At 46.5% G+C, this 17,865-nt stretch overlaps 1 protein-coding gene across 1 annotated transcript in view; it reads left to right on the top strand.

The window, feature by feature from the left end:
• Positions 1–17,865, top strand: part of LOC139057443 (lysophospholipid acyltransferase 6-like) — a 68,809-nt gene that overhangs the window by 5,601 nt on the left and 45,343 nt on the right. The window contains exons 2-3 of the mRNA XM_070535730.1: positions 369–514; positions 16,110–16,187. Of these exons, the coding sequence (XP_070391831.1) occupies positions 369–514; positions 16,110–16,187 (224 nt within the window). The remainder of the gene's footprint in view (positions 1–368; positions 515–16,109; positions 16,188–17,865) is intronic.

Below are 17,865 nucleotides of genomic sequence, written 5' to 3'. Positions count from 1 at the left end.
CAAGCCTGGCTGTTGTCGCAAGCCGCACGTGTACCTCGTTTGAATTCGTTCGATACCATACAGACGATACGTTAAGGTTTGTCCATGCAGGAGCCTAAGGCTAACGCTCGCATAAGTGGATGAGTAACGTTATAAGATTTATCCTGATGGTCACGTGCTGCTGCGGCGCCGAATTATCAGTGGTACTGGCTTAGTATACGGTTTACTAAGCAAATACAAGTTTGTAGTTTGTTTCCTTCCTTTCTAGTGCAATGTGCTGTATCCTATAGCCTTGCTGCTAAAGAGAAACGCTATCCTTTTTTTTTTCCACGCTAAACGTATACTATAGCGCATCAACTTAAACGTGGTGGTACGCCTTGTGTTCGCAGTTCAACTTCCTGTTCTGCCAAATTGCGTTCCTGCTGTTCTCGTTCCCGTACCGCGTGCTGCTGCATCCGTCGCGGGTGTCTCCGACGGCGAGACACATCGTGGCCCTCGCCGTTGGACTCTCCTTCGGTTATTTCTGCTTCGGATAGTGAGTATGCAGTGACGTCGTCGGCTGCCAGCCACTCGGCGGGACCGCTTGCACGCGCCTGAAAGCGTCGGCGCGCGCCCACGTATCTGCCGGAAAGAGCGTGTGGCAAGCGCTAGAGACGCGTGGGCGGTGGTCGGCAGGCTTGGCACCCATTCCGCCTGCGGTGAAGGCAGGCGTCGACGGGTGTCGGCGCCGAACTTTCGTGTTCGAAGGTGCCGCAGAGCTAAGCAAAAGGTACACGCGAGAATTGGTTAAAAAAATTGTGCACGGATTAAAAATACAACATTTTTTTCTAAAATTCCTAGGGAAGATGTATTTCGGACGCGAATAGGCCAGCGCCCTCTTACGGCTGCGGGGAAGAAACAGGTGCAGAAAAGTTATTTTTCGCGAATAGCAGTTCAGACGAGGTGGAGTAGATCCTACTAGCCAGAACTTGCGTGTCTGTGATACAGCGAGTGAGGCAATGCCTTTTTTGCTAGAAGGAATAACTTGCTGATAAACCGAAAGAAAGCAAGACCGGTAGCGATGCCTCAAAGTACGCGTCGCCTATAGTATCCCCGACCGGAATGAACACCGAGCACCAAGTTTCCATGATGCAATCCCGCTATACTACAATACGCCTATGGCGTCACATAGAGGGAGGCAAATAGATAGCCACACAGTCGGAAAAAATGTGATGCAAGCTGCTATAGTTAAAAAAAAAAGGACCCCGCCCTCCTCTTCCCCAGATCGGTATGTCCTAGCTCATTGTAACATTCAGATCTTTTTCCCAGGCCAGATTCACTCAATCATTGAGGCTGAAGCTGGTTTTGCCCAGCAGTTTTCAAAAAACGGCTGTGAAACATAAAGTGCAATATTTCTTAAAAGTGCAACTCTCTTGAAACGTCGAAAAAGACCGCCATGCAGCATGTACGTTGGCACAAAAAATTGGATCGCTCGTTTCTGAACTACCTCTACAACACGACGAAACGCACTTGGCCTTAAAGTGAACATTAAAAGTTTTGCATAATTCATCTTAGTTATTTAGCGGAATATGTAAAAAAAAATACTCTAAGGAGCGCCACATGACAGCAAACCGTATGTCGTTGGCTTCATTCAGCCGCCGTTAACCACTCTTTGTTTAAATCCTTGGCACAAGTTACGTGAAACACCCTGTATAAAATTTTATTGGAAAGATTGTTGATTTTGTCGAAGTAGATCGTAATGTTCTCTAATACTTCGCTACCCTGGTATATGCTACATATCCTCTTACGTTATACCTATGCACCTTTGTTTAGCTCTACGTTACTTGAATTACCCTCTTGCGTTAACTAATTTATCAGCTTACATTAATTTTACCCTCTCTGCGTTAAATCTCGCTATAGCCTGATTTAACGTACGTTGGCCTTTAGTTTCTCGACATCATATTTCGGGGGGTCCTGTTGTGCTTTATTCTGGATAAAGCAATACAGGAGCGCCCGGAATATGATGTAGGGAAACTGAAGGCCGACGTTGAATCACGATATAGCGTGATCTAATGTTGGTCTTAAGATTCCCTATACGTCATTTTCCAGTGTCCCCTGCATTGCTTCATTCGGTATCCGCGTCACTGCCAAACCCGCTGTCTGCGCCGTGCTACGCATTGTTTTCGTAGAGAAAGCGGCTGCGTCAGTTTTCCACGTGGCTATGTAGACAGCCATCACAGCCGGTCCTGGGAAACACGGATCCGTGCACCACCACTGCGGTAACGAGACGCCGCCAAACGCAATCTCATTCCCCCGGCGCTTGCGCCCACCCTTCAGCCTCGGCGGCTATAGGGTCGCTCGTTCATCCCACGGGTGCTTTATAGGGTTCAGCGTTTTTGCGTTCTTTTGTTTTGCACATGTTCGATTATGCTTTCTTTATTTTCATCTGGAAAGCTAGCGTTTCGCTGCTTTTATGGGGTCTTATATGGGAACGTGTTTCACTGGAAGGGTAAACCTTCCGTTGATGTGAGAATTGTTTTCAATCAAAGCAAGATGTGAACTTTCTGTTTCGCCTTCGTTAAGCTGATGGACACTGCTGTCGGGCATGAATTAGAAGGTAGCTGGTCCATGCCGTCGTCCAACTTATCCACGCTGAGGACGTTGATGAAGGGAAGGACTGCTTCTCATCGAGAACGAGGAATAAGGGTTTATTTACAGTATTTATACCAGTCTAACATGACTGTTTGAGAAAGTACATCAGTATAACATGACTGCTTGAGAGAGAGTGCCCTGAGCAGCCGCACAACAGCGGTTTTTAAACACTCGGTCCTCTCCCGATACAAGGTGACGCGAACGTTCGTTCAGTCATTTTAAACAGGCCGCCTCTCTCCGGGACGGGTTACACGCACACACGCATACACACAGGTGCGATGGTCCGGAGCCGACGTCAGAGGGGCTTCGTAGAACTCGGAGCCGTTCCGGGTAGCGCGTTGTCTTGCGTCTTGGTCGGTCTGTGGGAAGGAGCCCGCGTCGGCGTTCCCGCGTCAACTGCCCCACCCGTAGCAGATCAGGTCGGCGTTGTGCTGTTGCGCACAAAGCCTGCTTCGTCGAACTCCTTCAGTCACAACGGCGACGAGGCTAGAGCGCAACGGTGACGGTTTCAGCACAAAGCCTGCTTCGTCGAACGCATTCTAGCTGAAGCGACGGAGAGTGGAGGATGCGCGTATTGTTCATGACACAAAGTCGACTTAGTCACGCCGTGGCTAGAGGTTGGCGGCGGAATTCCAAGATGAGGTTGCCACCACCACTGGCGTAAATGGCTGGCAAACTTGCACTGCAGCTGGCCGTTCTTAACACCGGTCAGTCAGCGCCTTCTAACGCCGCGAAGCGACTCGATCAGCAAGAGTAGCGCATGCACTCAAAGTTCACTCGAAGCGCCGGTTTTGTTTGCTAGGCTCTTCCAGCATGCATGTCACCGCCCCTGTCGCGATTAACTCACTGGAAGCTTTTCCTGCTTATCGGAGACAGCAAGTGCGCGTGAAACTGAACGCGTCTTTTATTTATAACATATGACGCTGTAGTCCGCATGCACCGTAAGATAAAGAACAAAGCGCGCAAAGAAAAGATATGATATGGTTGCATAACAGCTTTGCATGTTTTAACGCGACAGCGTTAAGGAGCTCGTGTCGCAGAAAAGCCTATGTCGGCGTCGGCGGCGTTGGCCGTGAGCGATAAATCCCAGCAGGCACTTCATGAATAAAAAACAACTTGCAAGATGGGCTGGGTGGGAATCGAACCAGGGTCTCCGGAGTGCGAGACGGAGACGCTACCACTGAGCCACGAGTTTTTTTTCTTTATTTCCAGCTTGGCTACAAGCCTCAAAAGTGTTTGTGATCATAGATCACACTCGTTTTATATGTGCCAAAGTATCAAGCATTGACACCACAGCTTCATCGCAGTCATTCATCTTGTACACGTCACGCACCTTCACAACCATTTCCACAAAATATTCATACACAGTTCGGCCTTTAACATCGCAATGTCTATATGCCAACAGACTACGCCATACTGCGTGCAGTCCAAGTAAAAAGATAACATCCATCTGTTCAAAATCGCGTTCAGGGGGTAAAAAACGAATGCCATGTGGATTGAGGGGTAGGTCTATCTTTAACGTTCTCTGTAATATATATCCCAAAAGAATATGGCATTATTACAATCGATGAAAACATGTTCAATCGTTTCAGCTTTGTTGCACAGAAAGCATCTGCTTCCCCATGGCACATAAATCCCTCTTTCCTCTAGCCACGTTTTAACAGGCAAGGTTCCCGTGTGAAGCTTGAAGAAGAATGTTTTAACGTTCGCCGGTATACACATATTTTTAACCCTTTTAAGTACGTCTTGCCCAGGCCCTTGTTGAAAAATTAACCGATATAATGGAGCAGGGAACACACTTTCAATGAGATCCTTCATAAGACGCTTTCTTTTTACATTGGAGAGGTACTCAAGGGAAAATCTCGCCCTAAGGAAACGAGAGGACGTTACAACTTCACGCAAGAACCTTGAAATTGTGTAGTGAGGGCCAGTGGCTGAAGAAACAAAAAAATCAGGCATAGAAACTGTTAACATGGTTTGAAAAAAAAATTGGAGGACGCTTAAGCTTCGCCTTCAAGAGTGGAACGCGACAGCGTTTCCGTCGACCCGCCAAGGGGTGTAAGACAATGGGCTACGGCGCAGCGACTACGCGCCCCGCATCGGACGCGGTGAGCGTCGAGCAACGCCGCGTTCGGCGCGGCAACGAAATGTGCGCCTGAGCAAGCGACGCACGCCTGAGCCTTAGAAACAGCTCGTTTGTAGGGCAACACCGCATTCACTAGAGGCGCTTTTGTACCGCTTTGAAGCGTCGAACTCGTGGCTGAGTGCAATAACAATAAAAAAAAAACTCGTGGCTCAGTGGTAGAGTCTCCGTCTCACACTCCGGAGACCCTGGTTCGATTCCCACCCAGCCCATCTTGCAAGTTGTTTTTTATTCATGAAGTGCCTGCTAGGATTTATCGCTCACGGCCAACGCCACCGACGCCGACGACACCGGCTTTTCTGCGACACGAGCTCCTTAACGCTGTCGCGTTAAAACAACACAGAAACGGGTCTCTTTCGTCCCTTATCAATATGAAACGTGATACAACTTGCTGATGAAACAAGTCGATGCTTCAAAGCGGTACAAAAGCGCCTCTAGTGAATTCGGTGTTGCCTTAGAAACGAGCTGTTTCTAAGGCTCAGGCGTGCGTCGCTTGCTCAGGCGCACATTTCGTTGCCGCGCCGAACGCTGCGTTGCTCGACGCTCACCGCGTCCGATGCGGGGCGCGTAGTCGCTGCGCCGTAGCCCATTGTCTTACACCCCTTGGCGGGTCAACGGGAACGCTGTCGCGTTCAACTCTTGAAGGCGAAGCTTAAGCGACCTCCAATTTTTGTTCATAATTTTTATGTGCATGCGCGCTCGTACTGTGTTCCTCCCTTGTCCATGTTTATTTTGCGCTGTGTTTCAGCCATGGACTTCTGCCAACGAGCTCGCATTCATATCCTTTTAAATCACTAGAGCAGCACACGGGAAAAGAAAAACACGCAAGCCAGAGGCACATGATCCTGCTAGCTCCAATAAGACGGGAAGCTTGCGCCGAATTAATCGTGCCAGGGGTTGCGTCGCGCTGGTATACGAAGAGCCTAGCGCTTGCGCTTCGAGTGAACTTGGTGCGCATGCGCTACTCTTGCTGATCTCTCGTCGCTTCGCGCCGTTATAGAAGGCGCTGGCCGGTTGGCCAGTCGACGCTCGCGCGGTACTGTTGTGGAATCGGTCGACTGTATATACACAAGAAACGGCAGGTGCTACGGTGAAACACAAGTTTGAACAGCTTTCATAAATTCTGTCTGACGTGTGATGGTAGCAGCATTGCGGGGTAGGTCGTTCCAGCCCGAGGAAACAGTGAGGCTTGAAATGTGACAGTTCGTGTGCGAGGACGAGCAACCTGGAGTTGACAGTCGATGGCTGGTGCGCTGTGACATGCGTGAAGATGATGGCGTGATGTAAGGTGGGCGGCTTAGTGAGCCGTCAAAGAATTTGTGACAAAGAGAGAGAGCGTGCGTGGCGATACGACGACGAAGAGCGAGATACGCCAGGCTAGATTCTGCCTTTAAGAGTGAAAGCTGATGTTATATGAATATGAAGAATGAATGAACCTACTGTCGCAAGATTCTGAACTGATTCGAGTGCATTGACTATACATGTTTCGTGAGGGTTCCAGATGGCGGCGGCACATTCCAGTTGTGGTCTGACAAATGATTTGTACGCGAGTAGTTTGACCTGCTGCGGAGCATGGCGAAGGTTACGTTTATATGAACCCTCAGGTCTTGTTCGCTGACGAATTTACGTTAGTCGCATGCGCATTTCTGGAAAGGTCGTGGGACAGGGTTATGAATAGGTACTTATACGCTAGAACTGATTCCACTGGGACGTTTGCAATTGTGTAAGTAGAGAGATAGGGATTACTGTGGCGAGAAATTGAAATAAATTTGCACTTGTTAGGTTTCAAGGCCATTTGCCAGCAGCTGCACCTGCTTAGCACGTTGAGGCCATTCTGGAGAGATGCTTGGTCAGAGATGTTAGTCACAGTACGATAAATCGCACAATCGTCAGCCAACATGCGAATAAGACTAGATACATGCGGATGAATATCGTTAATGTATACTGGGAAAAAAAGCGGTCCCAAGACTGAGCTTCGAGGGACGCCTGAAGTGACAGGGAGGGGTTTGGACGAGTGGTCGACTAGGATGAACCAGGAACGATTAGTTAGGAATTAATTTGTCCATTGCACTACGTGAGGATCTAAGTTCGATCGGGATAATTTTTATTATTAAGCCGCTGTGAGGCACTGTATCAAAAGCTTTAGAGTAGTCTAAGAAGATGCTATCAGTTTGAACGTTCTTATCAAGGTTAACGTGCAGGTCATGAAGGAAGAAACAGCTAGTTGTGTTTCAATTGAAAAGAATGAAAGAATTTTACTGAGTCTAAAAAGTCCATGATATGCGGGGATATGACATGTTCCACGATTCTGAAAGGGACACTAGTTAACGAAATGGGCCGGTAGTTTCAGGGGTAGTCTTTGTTACCTGCTTCGAAGACTGGAACGACCTTTCCCGCTTTCTAATCACATGGTAAGGCACCTGTAGACAATGACTACGAGAATAATAGAGTGAAACGTGCCGTGAATATATGCTTAGTATTCATTAGAATCTTTGAGTTTATTTTGTCTACACCAGAAGAAGTACATTTTTTTTCCAATTATGAATAGTATGCCATCTGTCGAAAACACAATGGGTCGCATGTGCGAAATTATGTTAGTAGGCAGCGGAAAATCTGGAGCGGTAGTTTATATATATGTATATAAACTACCGCTCTTTCCCGCTGCCTACTAACATAATTTCGCACATGTGACCGATTGTGTTAGATTATATATATATATATATATATAATCTAACACAATGGGTCATCTACCGCTCTTTTCCGCTGCCTACTAACATAATTTCGCACATGTGACCCATTGTGTTAGATTATATAGAAAAGAGCGGTAGTTTATATATAATCTAACACAATGGGTCGCATGTGCGAAATTATGTTAGTAGGCAGCGGAAAAGAGCGGTAGTTTATATATATATATAAACTACCGCTCTTTTCCGCTGCCTACTAACATAATTTCGCACATGTGACTCATTGTGTTAGATTATATATAAACTACCGTTCTTTTCCGCTGCCTACTAACATAATTTCACACATGTGACTCATTGTGTTAGATTATATATAAACTACCGCTCTTTTCCGCTGCCTACTAACATAATTTCGCACATGTGACCCATTGTGTTAGATTATATATATATATAATCTAACACAATGGGTCACATGTGCGAAATTATATTAGTAGGCAGCGGAAAAGAGAAAAGAGCGGTAGTTTACACATATATATATATATATATATATATATATATATATATATATATATATATATATATATATATATATATATATATATATATATATATATATATATATATATATATATATATAAACTACCGCTCTTTTCCGCTGCCTACTAACATAATCTCGCACATGCGACCCATTGTGTTTTCGACAGATGGAACACACACACACACACACACACACACACACTATATATATATATATATATATATATATATATATATATATATATATATATATATATATATATATATATATATATATATATATATATATATATATATATATATAAAACAAAATATATATAGCAAAAATGAACAGGTGCAGAGACAAAAAAATGGGCGACAGAAAAGGTAGTCTCTGAACAACAACAACACTTGTTTCTGGCCAGTCTCCCCTCGTGGGTACGTGCCGTTTCTGTCGGGCAACGGACAGCAATAACAAGGAATAGGGGTGTGTGGGACGTATCTTTTTTAGACCAAATCGAATTCGAATCGAATGGTGCCAGAAGCGATTCGAATCGAACATCGAATATTTTTCTAATAGTTTGCGAATAATATACAGCCTTCTCAGCAGCAACGTCAACCAATTTTCACGTCGTGGTATTGACACGACACTAGTACTTTACTGTCATTACACTGCACGTTAAAAAGCATGTTGTATTTTAAAAGCACATAGGGAGCGTTAGGAATAACTGAAACGTTAATCACGTGACTTTAGTTTATTAGCCCTATATTTACCACGCTTTATCCTGCCTGTGATGTACGCCACCACTTACACCGCGGTCCCGAAGAGCGGAACTAGCGGAAAGGGGGATAGCTGTGGTGAATGGCGTTTAGTGTTTTCTAGTAGGAACATTTATTTGTGTGAAATATAGTATGGCCGAAGCTGATGTATCGTATGTTAAATTCCCTATCAGTGCTAAGCGATGGTCTAACTTAAGGCACATATCACAAAATTAATTATGAAGAACGAGGAATACGGAAGAAAGTAAATGGGCTGGGAGAATGTTTAGATATTTGTACAGGAAAATAATCGCCTCCCAAGCACTGCGCACATACGGTTAACCAGCGAAGCTGAAACATGCGGCCCCGGTGTTTATCACTGGGTTAATCCTGACGGTTCATAAACGATGGCTGCCTTATCCTCGGCACGCGGTTGTTGCTTGCGCTCGGCTGCACGATCCTGCTCTTGTGCTCGGGCTGCAGCATCGGCATGGCCTACGTAGACAAGTTCATTGCCGGTTCTGCTCGCGACGTTGCTGATCGAAAGCTGCCTGCTCCTCAGGAACCGTTGTCAGATAGGAAGAGGACTTTGCACCTTTGAAGGCGCCGCGTCCATGAGCTTTCGTGTACTCATCAACCCAGCATCATTCGATACACTGACCCCGGTTCCCCCCCTCAACCCGGGTTGACTGGGCGGGGGGCTTTGGTTCGGGCCAGTACGTATGACACGTGGCCTACCCATTTCGCAACGGCAGAAAAAATTGGAGGACGCTTAAGCTTCGCCTTCAAGAGTGGAACGCGACAGCGTTCCCGTCGACCCGCCAAGGGGTGTAAGACAATGGGCTACAGGGCAGCCATCACTTACGAGGCGCCCCGCATCGGACGCGGTGAGCGTCGAGCCATATGGTCGAGCAACGCGGCGTTCGGCGCAGCAACGAAACGTGCGCCTGAGCAAGCGGAGCGAACCAAAGAACTCGGTATCCCGGAGGGGGAAATGATGCACGCCAGCCAAACGTCGTGATCGGCACGGGCAGAGAGATAGACAGATAGTGATCTAAAGAAAGGAAGGACGCTTGATTCTGCAGAAGGAGCAAGGCGAAGCGTTGTCAGGGGAGAGAGTCCGAGCCGCGACAGCTCCAATGCGCGCGTGGCGCTATCTGTCGGGGCAGCGCCGTACATGGAGAGGAGAGGGTCTTCTGTGTTTGCCGCAAGATGGCTCTGCGTGTGCGGAAAGCGCAGAAGAAATGCAGCGAAACGCACTTCGCTACTCGTGTAATTGCGACTTCTGTAAGTTACATGTTCATAATTACCGATATACACCGCAGTATAACATTCCACGGCTCGTTTCGAAGGCAACACCGCATTCACTAGAGGCGCGTTTGTACCTCTTGGAAGCATCGAACTCGTGGCTGAGTGGTAGCGTCTCCGTCTCACACTCAGGAGACCCTGGTTCGATTCCCACCCAGCCCATCTTGGAAGTTGCTTTTTATTTATGGAGTGCCTGCCGTGATTTATCGCTCACGGTCAACGCCGCAAACGCCGACACCAACGCCGACGACACCGGCTTTTCTGCGACACGAGCTCCTTAACGCTATCGCGTTAAAACTGCTGCGCGCGCGCGCGCGCTCGGCTGCGACGCAGGGCAACGACGTCACTACTGGCGCAGCCAGTCGCGCGCCCCTCTTTCTCTTCCTTATTTCGCGCATGCGCATGGGGTCGCGCCGGAGGAGTTTTCGGCGTACAGGCGACAGACGGATGGACGGCCGAACGAATCGGCTAGCCACATAAAACTTTGCTGTAAAAGTTTGTCAGTGCTCTTCCGTGCATGCGAGGTCATGCGTTATCACAATAAGCTCAGAAACGGAGCCTTCCGGCCCAAATAACATTTGTGTAATGCCCCCGGGCCTTGAGAGTATGACAATACATAAATAAAGGTGTATGCCTTCGCGCTCAAACAAGAATGCGGGTCACGTGCGGCGGTCGCGGCACGTGACCGCCGCACGTGAAAAAAGTCGCGGCAGATGATGTTATTGTATCGAGTATGTCGCAATGAAAGGCCTTCATATTGAATACGACGGGAGAACACATGTGCTGCAACTATACATGTATATAGTATCCAAATCATACCCACTACCTGATGCCATGTCTAAACAAAATTTATTTGATTGATTGTGGTTTTAGCGGAAAAAGCCCAGCTCCGTGAGCGAAAGCATGCTCTGGTACAGTATCTCCGATGCGCAGGGGATAAGTGCTATCGTGTTCTTGCTTTAATTTCGCGTTTGATTATGCGCAGTCGACGACATTCGCAAACCATACGAAAAAAATATATATATTCGGGTTTCTCGAATAGCGACTATTCGATTCGAGGACCGAATCGACCAGCGGAGTATTCGATTCGTTATTTATTCGACAGTTTCGAATATTCGTGCGCGCCTAATAACAACAGCCAACGTTATACCCCGACAAGTGCGCGTTGAACCCGCCGTGGTTGCTTAGTGGCTATGGTGTTGGGCTGCTAAGCACGAAGTCGCGGTATCGAATCTCGGCGTCGGCGGCCGTATTTTGATGGGGGCGAAATGCGAAAACACCCGTAGTACTTAAATTTAGGTGCACGTTAAAGGAACCTCAGTTGCTCCAAATTTCAGGAATCCCCCATTGCGGCGGGCCTCATAATCAGAAGTTGTTCTTGGCACGCAAAACCCCATAATTTAATTTTTTTTTAACTGCGCGTTCAGTCCCGTTATATCCGTTCGTCGGAGCGGCGGCCATCTCGCCCGCAGCGCTCGACGGAGAGTGCTTTCCCGCAGCTGCAGCGGGGGTGCAAAGTTTGAGCAGCTGGAGCTTTGTTACTTTGTTTCACGGGTCATCGAATTCGCGCAGGTGCGCTCGCCCTCGGTGGACGGCGCACGTGCCCTTTTGCAGGACGATGTGTACGTGCGTACCTAGCGTGCATTGTGTCGCAGATGGTCGGGCGAGTATTTTCTTTTCCCCCCGTTTCGAGTACGTCGTCCACGCGGCGGATCGCGTGATCACGTGCAGCTTGCCGATACGTTTGACGAACAATTCGATAAGTTCTCGATTCCTAGAAAAATCCCCGTGTAGAACTAACCTTGGGTTGGTATCTTTGCAAGCGATAGCTTTGTGAAGGACCCTCAGCATATCAAGTTATGCAGTGACGCACACGCACGCGCGTATAAACGGGGTGTTTTTCTTTAAAAAAATATTTTTAGACCGTAGAGAATGAAAAAAAAATTCATTGTGGCACATAGCGTAATTGTTGTCCTCGAGCTGGATTACTGGAAGCGGCGGACATTACTCGCACGATAAATCTAAATGCACAATTGACTAATTAACAACATTGAACTAATACCCTTAATTATTGACTTCACGGCACATAATGCAGTTTACGAATTGTAGCCGGTCAGTTTTCAAGACATATCCAATTAGAACGAATTATATGGATCGCACGAGTTTTGGGATATGCTTCATGAAACTAGCAGTAAATGTACACTACTGTTCCACTTTATAACATTTTATGCAATGAAGTACAAAAATAAATCGAACGCCCATGCATTCTGTCGCGCACTTTGAGAATGAATACACACACACACACACACACATATATATATATATATATATATATATATATATATATATATATATATATAGAGAGAGAGAGAGAGAGAGAGAGAGAATGAGAACATGGTATACGTATTACACACTTATATGTGTGTATCTTTATTGTTTTTCACAATAGATATTATTAAATGTCCCTACGTTCTTTTCTTTCTTCCGTGTGGTTTTCCTTTAATATCTCTTCATTCCGGCGCTGTTGATATTGCCATTTGCCTTTTTCACTACTGCCGCTGTCTCAGGAAATTGCAAAAATTTCCTTCCCTTTCTCTTCTTCTTCTCGTTTGACAGCATAGCCAATACATTCGGCCTCCGCACGGCGCCGTTTACGTTCATCCATATTCTTCGGACGACCCGCAGCAGAGGACTGAGAGAAAACTACCACAGATCACCCTCTCTCAAACCCCTTAAAACGCGTGTCTATCCCATTCGTAGAGCGGTTTGTAACACGTATCGTGACGCGTAGGAACGCGCACCGTAACTAACTTTTTTCTTCGAATTCAGCTGTAAGAAGCGCGCACTCAATTAAAAAGAAAAATTGGAGGACGCTTAAGCTTCGCCTTCAAGAGTGGAATGCGATAGCGTTATCGCACCCCGTTCGCAAAGCCCACTCATTCGCTCGGCATGCTCTTGAGTCAAACAAAGACAGTTTTCATCTACAACGCTTCTAAGTCCACAGCACAACTTTGGGGCATCCTCGCACTGGTCCCCGCACGGCCCCAATGCGCTCAAACGAGACAAAGGGGAGAAGCGGGCGAGTGGCGCGCCACCTGTCGGGTCAGCGCCGCATATAGTGAGGAAGGGGTCTTCTGTGTTTGCCGCAAGATGGGTCTGCGTGTGCGCCAAGCGCAGAAGAAATGTAGTGGAAACGTACTTCGCGACTCGTTTAACTGCGACTTCTGTAATTTATAATGCTCATAATTACCGATATACACCACAGTATAACATTCTACGGCACGTTTCTAAGGCAACACTGCATTCTCTAGAGGCGCTTTTGTCCCGCTTTTAACCATTGAACTCATGGCTGAGTGGTAGCGTTTCCGTCTCACACTCCGGAGACCCTGGTTCGATTCCCACCCAGACCACCTTAAAAGTTGTTTTTATTTATAAATTGCCTACCAGGATTTTTCGTTCACGGCCAACGCCGACGACGCCGGCTTTTCTGCGACACGAGCTCCTTAACGCTGTCGCGTTAATATGTAATTGTTGCTCTGCGACGTGCCCAACGCTGTTGCTATGCGGCGCTCCTGACGCCCAGAGTAAGCGGTACTTTTATTCAACATTAAAACGTTTTCACTAACAGGACACGACGTGATAAACTTTGTAGAAGCACGCCAAAGCGCCACGATATGATGAGGAACGTGAAGCAAATTTCGGGGAGAACTTCTTTCTTCATTGTCAGCTAGAAGAGGCGCGGTCACTTTTGTTGCGATAACACTCATATGGGCACTCCAGGCACATTTCTGTCGTCGCTGTGAAGTTCTGTATAAATTCCAAGGGCGATAACACCGTCTCCGCGCGCCGTATGCTGTATGTGCGAGTGAAAGCATGCGAAGGTGAGCCGGCGAACGCGGTTCAATCTCGCGTGCGCCAGCGAGGAACGTGGAGCGGAAGGTGTGGCTACAGTGCACTAGAAAATATTGATAATATGCATGCACAAGCGTCCAGTTACACTGAACAGCCTGCTGTTATTTGATGCTAACGAATTGATCAATGCCTGCAGTTCACAGTCATTTGATGCTAACTAATCGATCAATGTGTGCAGCTCACAGTCATACCGCAGACAAGAAGCAAGTATATGTAATGGGGCGTTCTTCTCCGGCGGCTGCTAGGGTCCTCCTCGCCCGCCACTCCGTACAGAGTGGAGACGACCGCAGTGTCTACCACGGCGTTGGGCACGCGAATGGCGGACGCCGTAGGGACGCGTTACCGGCGCTCGTGTTTCTTGGGAGCGATCGGCGACGTGGCCAAAGTGCGCGCCCGCACGGGTCACAACTTCAAAGCGATCTGCGATGTTTGCAGAGTGCGCGTAGTGCCGGTAGCGTCGTATGCTCTGTCCTTTCGACGCTTCGTTCACGTTGAAGCGAGAGATGCACGAAGGTGAATTCGCCTTGCTGCTGCTGTGATTCCTTACTCCAGCATTTTTGACGGCGAGTTTCCGCGCTCATCGAGCGAGATGTGTTCATGTTTACCTGTGCGCGCGTGACACAGTGCTTGTTAATTGAATTACAACACGTTGACGGGCTAGTTGGTTTGAATCCATGATAGAATGTGTAGGCGCAACTGAACAAGATCGTAGAAAGAAGCAGACACGCAAAGACAGCGCTGTCTCTGTGTGTCTCTTTCTTTCTACGTCCTTGTTCAGTCAGGCTTACATATTCTATCATTGTTTACACGGCCGCTCAAACTACTATCCTTAATTCGCGCAGCTATCCACTAATTTGCTATCGCAATCGGTGCTTCGCCTTTCGGGAGAAACTGCTACTTCTTTTTATTTTATTTCTAGTGGAAACTATAGGGACATATATATTGTCCCAAGCTGGCCATAAACGACCATAATTTAACTGACAAATCGCAAACTGGGGGAGAAGAGCCAAAGAAAGCAGCCGATTTAATAGTCAAGACGTTATAATCTTTCTTGCTGTCTTAGAGGTAGTGGGGGTATGCTGCCTGTTCTTATTGTGTTGTCCTCGTCGGTTCCTTTTCATTTTTTAAAAAAAGGAGTCTTTTGGGATGAAAAATAAATGTTATGGTAGTCTCCTGACATCACTGATCACTTGTCACTGGCGGCATATATATATATGGGGGGGGGGGGGTTCTTTCAAGTTCAGCACGCAGGACCCGACGTAACATACGCAGGAAAGAGCCGACGACGAACGTTTAGGAAGACTTATGCACTGAACGTTTTCGGCTGAAGGCTATATATATATAAAGAACTTCTTGCTGCGAAAGTTGGTATCTATTCACTATACCTATATTTAGGGCGCCAGAAGACAGAACGCATATATATATATATAAACAACACGCACGAATACTTAGTAACGCGCAGGTAAAATCATTTCAATACATGCTTAAATTTGTTCAGAAATTTACGTCTTTTGTAAATGTCTTTGTATATTGCAAAGTGTTTGTGCGAGAGCGCGCCTTGTTGCTACGCCTGTCGTGAACACTTCCTCCTATGCACTGCATGTTTTACATAATTGCGCACACGAAGTGTGATGTATGTATGTATGTATGTATGTATGTATGTATGTATGTATGTATGTATGTATGTATGTATGTATGTATGTATGTATGTATGTATGTATGTATGTATGTATGTATGTATGTATGTATGTATGTATGTATGTATGTATGTATGTATGTATGTATGTATGTATGTATGTATGTATGTATGTATGTATGTATGTATGTATGTATGTATGTATGTATGTATGTATGTATGTATGTATGTATGCATGCATGCATGCATGCATGCATGTATGTATGTATGTATGTATGTATGTATGTATGTATGTATGTATGTATGTATGTATGTATGTATGTATGTATGTATGTATGTATGTATGTATGTATGTATGTATGTATGTATGTATGTATGTATGTAGGTATGTATGTATGTGCAATGCAAGTGAGCGCGTCCGGTCTGTTTCCTTTTTCCCTTCTTTTCTTTTGGCAGCGCTAGTATACTTCATGCGGCAGCGTGCGCAAGAATCAACTCTCGAATACGCGTGTCTTATACACTGCGTGTCTTTTGCTATTTTCAGCCAAATTCTTCACCTTGTTGCACAGGCCACCCTTGTTTACATGATCATCAATTATGCGAGTCCCGAAAGTATGCACAAGTAAGTACAACAATACTCTCGTTCTTTATTAGACGACGGGCATGCCTTACGCGTGAAGAGCAAAGAGGGATGTTGTATTGTGTCTCTAAAATCCTACAGCCGCAGCACAATTGGGTTTGCCGCAGCGTTTTAGCGATATTTCTTGTGTAGATGTAGTTATGTATACACACGATGTATCGTTCAACGGATTCGCAGGGTCGGTCGCACGTATAACTGTGCGTCATCGATTGCATTCTTGGAGAGGTGCACAGCGTGACGTCATGAAAACTCGGCGGCGCTGTAGTCAGGATGTGTTTGGTGTATGCAAACGAAATCGTGCTCTCTCGTTAAGTGCGCGCATGTATTTATTGGCATAATTCGTATAATTACGACTAGCTCTGTAGTGGCGTGAATATTCTGGAAATAATAATAATAATAATAATAATAATAATAATAATAATAATAATAATAATAATAATAATAATAATGCATAGCTCGGTAACATGTTCAGGCGCTTTCCTATAGCGATTATTGTCCGAAGCAGCGGGTAGTGAAGAATCAAAGAAAAAAAAATATTCTCGTCAGTCTTATTTCTCTTTCTCTCTCCTTTTTCCACAACTCTGGCGAGTCGTTTTTTAAACACTGCGCTTTGTAGAACGCCTCGTGTTTTCGAATATTGTTTTCATAAAGCTACATATGAAGTATACTGCGAGATATCGTGATTTTTCCCGGAGGCCGAAGCGTTGACTGTTGTAGCGAGGCATTTCGCGTACGGCGCATTCGGCGGACGTTAAAGAACGCTAGGCGGTCAAAATTAATCCGAAGTCCGCCCTATCAGGGCGTGCCTCATAACCAGATCGTGGTTTTAGCACGTAAAACCCCAGAATCTGGCAAGGTATTAGAATAGTACACGATCGAAAACTGGCTTCCTTTCTCTTTTTTTGCCTCATGTGCTCGCAGTGCCACCTCTTGACACCGTCGATGTTGAGCTGTGGCGTTGACTGCAGGGGCAGCTTAGAGTTACTCTGTATGGCTCCCATACACAGTAAATATAGGGCAGCTATCGTTCCGACGCTTCAACTGTCCTCTGTGGCGTTTGCGCTAGGGTTCAGTGTTCAAGGAAGCTGTAGACAGGCTTTGGGGGGTGAGAAAACGGGGTAGAGAAACTGTGATGGGAGGTGTAGGTCTCGCGGCACGTCGTGAGAGTTGTTTTTCTATTCCCTTCCTTTCGCTACCCGAAGCCGGAACATGACTCCGACGCCGCGAACTCGGCTGGATGTGTCCGTTTAATTGCCATAGTAATGTAAACGTTAATTTAGGCCGCAGTCAGAAACCGGAGGCGCATGTTCGCTGATTGCCCGCTTTCTTCTTCGCTGATTGGTGCTCTGAAAGCCTGCTTCCGGGTATTGATCTCGCCATTCTGACAAGACTTGTGCATATGGAGCTTTTTGGGATCACGTTAGCTGCGCCGCACGTATCCTCCTCGTCTGTACACGTCACTAAAGAGAGATAGCAGTTTCTTTTGCCGGAAAAGCTTGCACTGACACTGACTGCCGAACAGTAGTGACGTCACGCTTGATCCGCAGTTTGCCTACAGCAGGTAATGGGACAAGGCGCAGTAAATGTCGAACCCAACCTATTGTATAGTTGCAGATGGCTTTGAGTCGGGTCATATTATTGGGAGTACAGTCGACCTTCG

The sequence above is a fragment of the Dermacentor albipictus genome, chromosome 3 (assembly GCF_038994185.2).
Source record: "Dermacentor albipictus isolate Rhodes 1998 colony chromosome 3, USDA_Dalb.pri_finalv2, whole genome shotgun sequence".
NCBI lineage: Eukaryota > Metazoa > Arthropoda > Arachnida > Ixodida > Ixodidae > Dermacentor > Dermacentor albipictus.
This window is presented reverse-complemented; position numbering and strand designations above follow the sequence as displayed.